Here is a 10,689-nt window from a genome sequence, read left to right as displayed (position 1 = left end):
TGCGTGATCCTGTTAATTTGTCACGACGCTTCTTGATATCTTTGGCAGCATGATTCGGCTATGAAACATTTATTTGATTTTCAATCCGTTCAAGGTTGCAGAGAGACGGTTCCTTATTCCTTCCTGTTCGTTAGATCTTTCAACGGACGACGGTTACGAGTGGCAAGCATCGGCACTTTGCTGGTAGATTTGGTCTTTGCTTTGCCTTTAGCATTCGGGTTGCGCACTTCATTAGCATGGGCATCATCTTCGACTTCGGGCGCAGTTTCAACTTTCAGTTTTTTGGCCACCAACTGCTGAATTTGCTCTCCGCTGATACTGGAACCTGGCTGAACATCAATCAATCGACGCTTGCGAGGAATGGTTCGCTCCTCAGCTTTTCCGAACCGCTCTTCTTTCAGCATAATCACTAGCTGTTCTGAGAAGGATGAGTTTCTCCAGTATTAGACTCATCTCCGCTGCTAGGAAGATTCTTGAGGACTGCATTTTTGTTCAATGGATGAATTACAGATGCTTTGAACCCAGCTTTCACATTATTTGCGCTGTTTGCCTGAATTTTCTCAAAAGCCTTCTTCAAAAGTCGAGGAAAGATGTGATTAGGAACACATCCTTTGTTCTTTTTCTTCCAGTCGCTCAATGTATCTCTCCATGCTTTTTCCAAAATAGACTACATCAAGGGGCTGGCATAGGTGTGTAGAGTTAGGCGGCAGCAGAACGAAGCTGATGTTGTTGGCAATGCAACTTTGTAGAACCCGGAAGCTCAGGTGTGAAGCAACATTGTCGCCGATGATGATACTTTTTTTGTCGTTGCGAAGTCCCTTGAAGTATGGTAGTGCTACCGTGAAGAACCAGTCCTCGAACACAGCAGAGTCGAACCAGCCTAGAAATGAATTAAAATTAGAAAAAAGGAATTTCTACCAATTCTACACATATTACCAGATTTTGTGCGGTTGTATCTACAACCTTTTGGTCCTCCCTCGGTCCACGTTGGATACAGGTGGAGAGCTGCATAAACAACGTATGGTGGCAGCACTTTTCCATTGCCTGCTCCCGTAAACATCACAGAAAATGAAGATTTGGAATGGTCCATAACCCTGTCGACGTGTTTTTGTCCTCTTTGCACTACGACTTTTGTCGATCCCGGATCATCGCTAAAGTAGGTTTCGTCGTAATTTATCATGTTTTCTGACGGAACATCATCCACGGTTGTCGCCAGATTGTCAAAGTATTCATTGATCGTTCGTGGATCAACTTTGGCACGACTTCGTTTGATGTTCTGGGACAAGCGCGATACTAAGTTGTGCCGTTTTAGGAATGAGTTAACCCAATCTTTTCCGGGAGAATTGTTCAGTTTGGTGTTCATCTTGTTGTGATCGAGGAATTGCTTGACGAGCTTCTTAATGCAATCCGCAGTCAGAGGGAATCCCCAGATTCCCTCAACACGAACGGTATCAGCAAGATCCTTTTCTTGTGCATCGGTTATAACGTTAGGGGAACCTGGTTTCTTGTTATGTAGTCCGTGCACCTTATGGTACAACGTACTGTACGGTATGCCGAAGCTCCATGAAGCCACGTATATAGATGCTCCTTTTTTCTGCACTTCAGCTACAGCTGCCTGTAACTTTTCGGGTGTGTAGTCTGTATAGGTTCTTTTCTCATTCTCTCGCGACATTTTAGACGGTTTAGACGGCACTACAGTTGTCAGAAAACGAATAATAACTTTGTTAAAAAATCACGAATATGCACCGCAGGAGGAACTCGTTGGTTTGTTTACAAACAATGCGTGGGTATGGTAGTTTGCTCATTCTGTCGAAGGTAGTCTGGATCTTATCAGTGGAGCAGCCTGAATAAACAAACCATGATCCGATTTTTGAAATATTGGATGTTTCTTAGAAAAATGCAAATTTAACGCACATATTGACATTTATATGAATGAATATTTGAGAAAATATTGAGAGCAGTATACCAACATTAAAAAATCTATATTGGATTATAGCTCCCTGGGTTAGTTATATGAGAAATATGTGATTGTTTTAATGGCTTATAAGATAGCTCAAAAATCAGTAAAAATGTTTATTTACTTTCTTGATAAATGAACGACGCAAACAGCACAAAATCATAGCTGTATACATAGAATATCACCTCATTTACGAAATGGTAACATATGTGCTATAGTAAATATAACGAGAATAATTTGATAGGTAGTTATTTGCAGGTCATCATGCGCTATCAATGTTATTCGCACTATCAGAGTTAGCCGCTTTTATGGTTCTTCCATTTCAACCATTCGTCTAAGTTTAGCAGTTCATCGTTCATCTTTATGTAGCAATCTTGCAATGTATCAGCTACAATGAAAATAACAGTGTCGTCAGCAAATAAGTTTACGACACTGCCATTTAACACCTGTTTGATATCATTGATATAAAGCAAGAAAAGCAGCGGCCCCAGAACACTTCCTTGAGGCACACCCAGATTCACTGGTACCGCCGATGATTTACTGTCCCTATAAATAGTGATTTGTGTTCGCCCTTCAAGGTAACTTCCAAACCAGTTCAATACAGGTCCAGTTACATTATAATTGGAAAGCAAGTTTAGTAACTTATGTCGATCTATTGTTTCAAAAGCCCGTTTCAAATCAATAAAAACACCCAATACTACTTTCTTCGCCTCTATAGCCTGTTTCCACTTCAAGAGCAACAAATTGAGAGCCGTTTCACAAGAGTGATTTTTTCTAAACCCTGACTGTTCATCTACCAGTATTCCATTTTCCGTTACATGTTCACATAATTGATCTTTGACAACAATCTCTAGAATCTTTTCGTACAGTGGTAACATATTAACTGGCCTACGGTCTTCTGGTTTGGATGATTTTGGATTTTTTGGAATCGGTATGACAACAGATTGATTCCAACTATGTGGGCATTCGCCACGAAGCATTGTCTCATTTACTATATATAGTAGATGCTCTTTGATTAAATAAAATGCATCTACTAATACTGTTTTATTAAGATCATCAACACCTGAACAGTTTCTTAAATCCATTACTACCTTCCTCAGTGTTTTCATGCTGATGGTTCTAAACAATCTCAATTCTGAAGACAGACTAGGAAAAGCAAAATTAAGTCGATTTGTAGAAGATACAATACCATTGTGGATTTCCTCCACACTTGACGTGAAAAATTTGTTTAGCTTTTCTGCAGTTATGAAGTCATTTTCCTTATTACCGTCAAATTCAATGTCGATATCTCTATTTCCGCTTGGATTACATAAATGATCTCGTCTTCTCTTGACGGAAGCCAACGTAGAATTGTACCAGGCCTTGTTTGCGCCCTGTCTTAGTGCTGAAATCTCCAATTCCCTAGCCGCCAATATATGTTTCATTGAAGAACAAAGTGCTTCTCCATGATTTTTTGCAGCATCAGGAAGAGAAAATAGCTCTCCAATCGGCGTTATTTTACACTGCAAAACAGATTCCAACTTGCGTTTCGAATAGTTATTCCAACTCTTATATAATTTTTTCTTCGTTTCGGTAAAGTTGAAAAAGTCATCAGAGAAGCTAGATAACATACCGATTGTTTCATGATCGGAAATTTTGCTGTCATGAAGAATCTCGATAACACCGTCATCAAAATTAGTAAAAACAAAATCAATAGTCGTTGAAGTTGTTCTTGTTATCCTGGTGTGATCATTTATTCGTCGTTTGAATCCAGCAGCTTGGGTGATTGCCTTTAATTCATGAGACTTTCTATGTTCGACCCAGTCAATATTAAAGTCACCAGTGATGATGATTCTTTTTTGTTCATGATTTTGCATGTGTTGTAACCACACATCTTCCAGAAATTCTAGAAAGTCCTTATCGCTACTACTAGGCGAATGATATATTCCAGCGTAGATTCCAGATATTTTAGAACTTCTGACTTCTACAGCTAGAAACCAATTGTCCCTGTATGTATTATTGTATATTTCTTTAAAATTCAAAATGTTCGAAATGAACATAGAAACACCTCCTGTATGCACAGACCTCGACAAACAATTTACCATTGTGTATCCAGTTACATTAAATTCATTTTTTTTAAAATATAAATTCGTTTATTTTTACAGGCTCAGTTACATAAGTTTAAAGGAGCCGAAATCTTAAATATATTTTTAAAACTATATATATATGAACAATTTTCTTAAATCTATGGTTAGTAATGTGGGAAACCGATTACTCGCGGTGGACTCGAGATTAGAAGGGTGACATATTTTTCTCAGGAAAAGGATGGGGTATAAGGAAATTATTACAATGTTGATAATCACACACACTCAATTCTTAAATCTATTCGTACATCTATTGTGAATTTACATTTCATTCTCCTGTTTATAGCAAGCGGACCAATTACTCACAAAGGAAGAAATGGGGGGTATAAGGATATAAGGAAAATCACACACGAACATCGATAGATTTAAGGAAAACATATATTTGGGACATGTAATCAAGGTCTAACCGAGCCAACACATCTCTCACCGGCACATTGGGCTGCCTTCCTCTAGCCCGAAGGGAGTTCTCTAAATTCGATCTGGCAACAAGATACACCTCACACGACCAAACAACGTGTTCGATGTTGTGGTAACCTCGGCCACAAACGCAGATATTGCTGCCGGCCAGATTGAAACCAAAGAGTAGCGCGTCTAACTAACAGTGATTGGACATGAGTCGGGAGAAGGTGCGAATAAAGTTCCGACTCAAGTCCAGACTTTTGAACCATGGTTTGAGGCTAACCTTAGGGATAATCGAGTGTAGCCACCGGCCCAATTCATCTTCGTTCCATTTGCGTTGCCAGTTAGCGATGGTATTTTTACGGACTAAAGAGTAAAATTCATTGAAGGCGATTAGACGCTGATAAATATCGCCTTCAATCGCACCTACCTTTGCTAATGAGTCAGCCCTCTCATTACCCGGAATTGAGCAATGAGAAGGGACCCACACAAAGGTAATGACATAACAGCGTCTGGATAAAGCACTCAAAATTTCTCGTATTCTCTCAAGGAAGTACGGCGAGTGCTTTTCCGGCCTCACTGAACGGATAGCTTCGACAGAACTAAGACTATCCGTTACAATGTAATAGTGTTCAACAGGTCGTGAGGCGACACTGTCCAGCGCCCAGTGTATTGCTGCCAATTCAGCAATATACACTGAGCAAGGAAACTTAAGACTATGGGAGGTGCTGAAAATTTTGTTGAACACTCCAAATCCTGTGAACTCGTTTATAGTGGACCCATCAGTAAAGTACATATTATCACAATTGATACCCCCATACTTTGCATCGAAGATCGTTGGAGCGATCCTCGATCGTTGATAATCTGAATATTCATGGATATCTTGCTTCATGCACAGATCAAAATGTACAGAGGAATTGATGTAGTCAGGAAAACAAACACGGTTGGGAATATACGAAGAAGGATCAACCTGCATGGAGATGAATTCATGATTTGGGCTCATGAATCCAGAGTGAGAATTTAGCTGGATCAGCTGCTCAAAATTTCCGATCACCAATGGGTTCATAACCTTACACCGGATGAGGAACCGAAGAGATAATAAATTGAAGCGATCTTTTAGTGGGAGTACGCCTGCCAAAACCTCGAGGCTCATGGTATGCGTTGAGGGCATACATCCCAATGCAATACGGAGACAAAGATACAGAATTCGCTCGAGTTTAATTAAGTGTGTTTTGGCAGCTAATTGAAAACAGAAACTGCCATACTCCATCACTGAGAGAATAGTTGTTCGATACAACATTATAAGATCTTCGGGATGGGCTCCCCACCAGGTGCCTTTTTTACTCAGATATCTAATATGGGACCCCAAGTACATTTGGAGTCGAACCAAACCCCAAGATACTTGAATGACATAGCATGAGTGATCGGTTTACCCAAAAGTTGAAGCTTTGGTTTTGCTGGTCTATGCTTCCTAGAAAAAACCACCATCTCTGTTTTCTCCGTGGAGAATTCGATCCCTAGCCCAATGGCCCAGGTTGAAAAATTGTTCAAAGTATCTTGTAAGGGTTCTTGCAGGTCGGATTCTGTTGATCCTACGACAGAGACCACTCCATCATCTGCAAGTTGTCTTAGGATGCAATTTTGTGTAAGGCAATTGTCGATGTCGCTTACATAAAGGGTGTGTCACATCAAATTGCATCACGGAAAAAACGCTGTAGAAATTTAATTTTTAGGAATTATATCTTCAACTTTCGCTTATAATCAGATAAGAGTGTATAGATCACGTTGGCCATGCTTCACTGTCAATTTTTCGTAAATTTGGAAAAATGTCGTCGAACGAAAAGGAGCGTCGTGAATTAATCCTGCGCACTCATTTCGAGAATCCGGAGTTGTCACATCGGGACATCGGTAAGATGCTGGAAATCGTCCAATCCACGGTCAGCAGAGTACTAAAACGATACTTCGAGAACCTAATCATCGACCGGAAGGTGAAAAGCAGCAAAAATGGATGTCCCGTCAGTGAAAAAGATCACAAGCGCGTAGTTAAGCAGTTTAGACGTGATCCGAGAAGTTCGGTCCGGGATGTCGCCAATAAGCTGAATTTGTCAAGTTCATTCGTCCAGCGGACCAAGCAGCGGGAGGGCCTGCGTACATACAAGGTTCAGAGGGCTCCTAACCGCGACGAAAGGCAAAACATGGTGGGGAAGACGTGAGCCCGGAAGCTGTACACCGAAATGCTGACGAAGCCGCATTGCCTGGTAATGGACGACGAAACCTACGTCAAAGCGGACTTTCGTCAGCTGCCGGGCCTGTTGTTCTTCTCCGCAGAGGACAAATTCAGCGTTCCGGAGGAGATTCGCAAGCAGAAACTATCCAAGTTTGCCAAAAAGTACATGGTGTGGCAAGAGATCTGCTCTTGCGGAAAGCGGAGCGCCTTCGTGATGACCGGCACGGCAAACGGGCAGGTTTACCTTAAGGAGTGCCTACAGAAGCGCTTACTACCACTATTGAAGCAGCACGAGGGCCCAACCATCTTCTGGCCGGATCTCGCTTCGTGCCACTATTCGAAGGACGTGTTGGAGTGGTACGAAGCCAACGGGGTCACCTTCGTGCCAAAGGAAATGAACCCGCCCAACGCGTTGGAGCTTCGCCCAATAGAGAAATATTGGGCGATTATGAAGCAGGCCCTCCGGAAGAACCCAAAAGTTGTCAAATCGGAGGCGGACTTCAAGAGAAAATGGATTTCTGTTTAAAAAAAACTACAACCTGACGTTGTACAGAACCTTATGGACGGGGTAAAGAGGAAGGTGTGAGCATACGGGCTTGGGCTCGAAGTATGAATAAAAAGAAAATGCCAAAAGTTGTTTAATAGTTTTTATTTTACTGTCTAAAATTTTCAAAAGGATCGGTCTACTGTGCGAATTTCTACAGCGCTTTTTCCGTGATGCAATTTGATGTGACACACCCTTTAGAAGTTGTACAAAAGGGGGCTTAAACATGAGCCCTAGGGGAGGCCCATGTAAGAGACCCGACTTACTGCCGAATCTCCGTGAGAAAAGTTCAAATGTTTCTCACAAAGCAAGTTATATAACATATTATTCAATAGAGGCGGCAGACCCCGAGAGTGTAATTTGTCTGACAAAACCTCTAATGAAACAGAATCAAAGGCCCCCTTTATGTCCAAGAATACTGAAGCCATTTGTTTTTTTTTCGGCGTAAGCCATTTGAATTTCTGAAGAAAGCAACGCAAGACAATCATTCGTCCCCTTGCCCCTTAAATTCATTTAGATCGGTTAAATCCGTCAAATGTGTTTCAACCATAATTAGTATTTTCGGTTTTTTGATGGATATCAATATTTCTATTTCATCGAAATGTGTGCATAATCCTGCCACATTTAGATAAAGTATATCATATCCTTGATATACTCCTTTCTTGGATGGCTAAATGGAAAAGTCTTCCTTTTTCCTTTCATAGTTACGAAGGAATATAGGGCAGTTGGTAGTCAGGTTAATACGTTGTCAGTTACTCGGTGGCGAGTGAACGCCAAACGTTCCGAAGAATTACGAACATGCCTATACCACGAAATTTGACACTTGATTTGCATGTATGGGGCTACTCGCCAGTTTAGCCTACAAATCAAATGTCAAATTTCATGGTATTCTTACGTTCGTCATTCTTTGGATCGTTTATTCGCAAACGAGCCACTGACAACATATAAACCCAGTTTTACTGCCGTTACTTGCACGAATTTATGCGACTGTGAGCAGAGCAGAACCAAAAACGTGACAAAATACTTTGAGTACTAATGAGAACAATTGTCAGAAGGTTAAGTTACGGAAAAGAAAAAAGAAAATGATCAGCTTGGATACACACGATTAACAATTATTTTTATTCGATTGGATGAAAGAATTTTCAACTATATTCTTAATTTCGCTCTTATGATTTTTTTTTTCAAATCAGGCCGCAGGCCGCATGAACAAAGTCGGAGGGCCACAGGTTGGCCACCACTGGTCTAAACCATGTTTTAATAATGGTGTAGTACACGGTGAGTCATCAATCAAATTATTGCAGAAATTAATTCTGCATTGAACTTTCTTAATTCTCAAAACGAAAGTAATATTTTCTCACTCGAATCTCTCATACCGGGCATCGCAAATATTTGTTACCATTAGTCACGCAATGGTTATTCCAATCAAAAGCGCTATTGACATTCATCTAATCAACGCTAGATGAAAATGATCTCCCCAGCGCTAGCCTCATTCGGCAAAGTTCTCACCTCTGGAGTGAGAAAAATTGAAACCACATTGACGAGCTGGAAATGGCGTAATTATCAGCATTCCGAAGCCATTATATTCCCGTACGGGAGAGCAGATAAACTCATTTTCCTAACTGATAACCACCTCTGGCGCGGTTGATTCTCCTTGATTGATATCAAGCGAAATTTCGGTTCACTCCATCGCACACATCTTCCGCTGTCTTATGGCGGCAGGTTCGCCATGAAAGATGAATGAGTTCCACTCGGTGCAAGATGGACTGAGGCATCACTCGGAGTGCCCCTCCTGTTCCACTTGACAACGCGAGAGGATATATTGCTTCCATTCCGGCATTCAGATTAGACGTCAACCGGGCCGGAGGAGGCAGGCATCACTCCGTGGATAAGTTGATGTGGCTGCGTTGAGACCATATTTGGCGGGTAGTTGGGGTGGTGGTGGTGCTGCTCGCCGGGCTGCCAAGGATAATAATCAGCATATGGCTGCAGTACGGACTGACGCGCGGGCGTTCGGGAGAATAAACTGAATCGTTAACGAAGCAGAAAATGATGAATAATGAAACTGTGCCGACACACGCGGACTCCGAAGGCCATTTATTGCGCCAACAAGAGCTTTGCGATATTCGTGGAAAGCTGAGTGGGGATATGCACGGGACAGACAAGTGGTGAAGGACGCTGCTCCAATCCGGCGCTCTGGCATTTCGTCTGAGGTTTAAGAAAACCGAGGACCATAGCTGACGAAGTGGTTATTCTGAAATTGTGAATCTCAACGGAATATTGTAGTCCCATTGGGCTGCTCTTCTCACGAATTAATCTTTCGAAATCGCTGCGCAGGCCAACAGTTTCGCCTTTCAAGGAAGCCCCACTACACAAAGCAAGTTTCCGATCGGGAGGGAAGCAATTTTCTTCGCCAGCTACGGAGAGGCCATCGTTTTCATGCCACGTCAGGCAGCGAAACGAAGCGGCAATTTGAGAAGCGGAAAATGCGATCCACGTACCGCCAAACTTTGTGTGTTTGTGCTATACTTTCGCTACAGTCTTTCTGTGTTCTTTTCTGGACGTGAGCTGAGCTAAACAAGAGAAGGAACTCGCCCTCACTCACGTAGCTCCACGCTCGGCAAGACAAAACTCAATAGATATGCATCATTTAGCATTTCCCATCAGAATATTTAACAAGTTAAGCACTTGTAAATCTTTGTAATAACAAATATTATTACGCCACTTGAGCCTCGTTGAAGAAGATGGAACGAGCGGAGCGAATGCCTCCTTTATTTGTGCCTCGCACATTCGGCTTCGGTTCTTTGCCTGGGCCATAAATGAGTCGCCGTGACGCAAGCGAAAATTTGTTAAATAGATGTTGTAATAGACTTTACAAACACAAACAAGGAACAGATTTGTAGGACAACTTGTTTCGAATGTGGTTGACTAGAACTTTAAATAAATTGCGAGGTCAAATCAGCAACGCAGTGTGGCAAAAAGTTATAATTCCATGGTAATTGAAAGTTTGTATGAAAATACTGAGTTAATACGTTTATTAATAAGGTGTCCAAGAAGTCACAACCTTTTATGAAAATGTGTCCTAACGTGTCATTATTTTTCTAATTGAAATTTGAAAGCAGTCAAAATGACTTGCTTGCTCAGTCTAGTGTTATGAGATGTTTTAGTGATTCAACGTAATTTTTGTGTGATGCTCAAGTTCATTTTATCATAGGAGCCTTTCCAGCCGAAACATCCTTAAAACATACTTATACATTTCAGGTGTGACAAAGCCGGATTAAATCGTTTGAATGTCTATCGTATCGATACATACGGTGAATTACATAATATCGTCACCAATCTTCCGTGTTTCACAAAAAAAAACACTGTGTCCGAGATAAACATGTTCACGCTGCTTTTCAAAGTTTTGTGTTTGAACACCAACATGATTTTTTCGTACCTA

The 10,689-nt window shown here is 41.4% G+C and overlaps 1 protein-coding gene across 1 annotated transcript; it reads right to left on the bottom strand.

The window, feature by feature from the left end:
* Positions 1-596: 596 nt before the first annotated feature.
* Positions 597-1,672, bottom strand: LOC129761457 (uncharacterized). The gene is made up of 2 exons (XM_055759179.1): positions 937-1,672; positions 597-880 (listed from the first exon to the last, which is right to left on the bottom strand). The coding sequence occupies exons 1-2, from the start codon at positions 1,670-1,672 to the stop codon at positions 597-599; spliced, it is 1,020 nt and encodes a 339-aa protein (XP_055615154.1).
* Positions 1,673-10,689: the final 9,017 nt, after the last annotated feature.

This window comes from Toxorhynchites rutilus, chromosome 1, assembly GCF_029784135.1.
Source record: "Toxorhynchites rutilus septentrionalis strain SRP chromosome 1, ASM2978413v1, whole genome shotgun sequence".
NCBI classification, from domain to species: Eukaryota; Metazoa; Arthropoda; class Insecta; order Diptera; family Culicidae; genus Toxorhynchites; species Toxorhynchites rutilus.
This window is presented reverse-complemented; position numbering and strand designations above follow the sequence as displayed.

Bases quoted from the DNA above. Each gene is read 5' to 3' on its own strand.
- LOC129761457 (XM_055759179.1), bottom strand. From the start codon at position 1,672: ATGTCGCGAGAGAATGAGAAAAGAACCTATACAGACTACACACCCGAA. The intron at 881-936 runs GTAATATGTGTA...ATTCATTTCTAG, and splicing joins ATACAACCGCACAAAATCTG to GCTGGTTCGACTCTGCTGTG.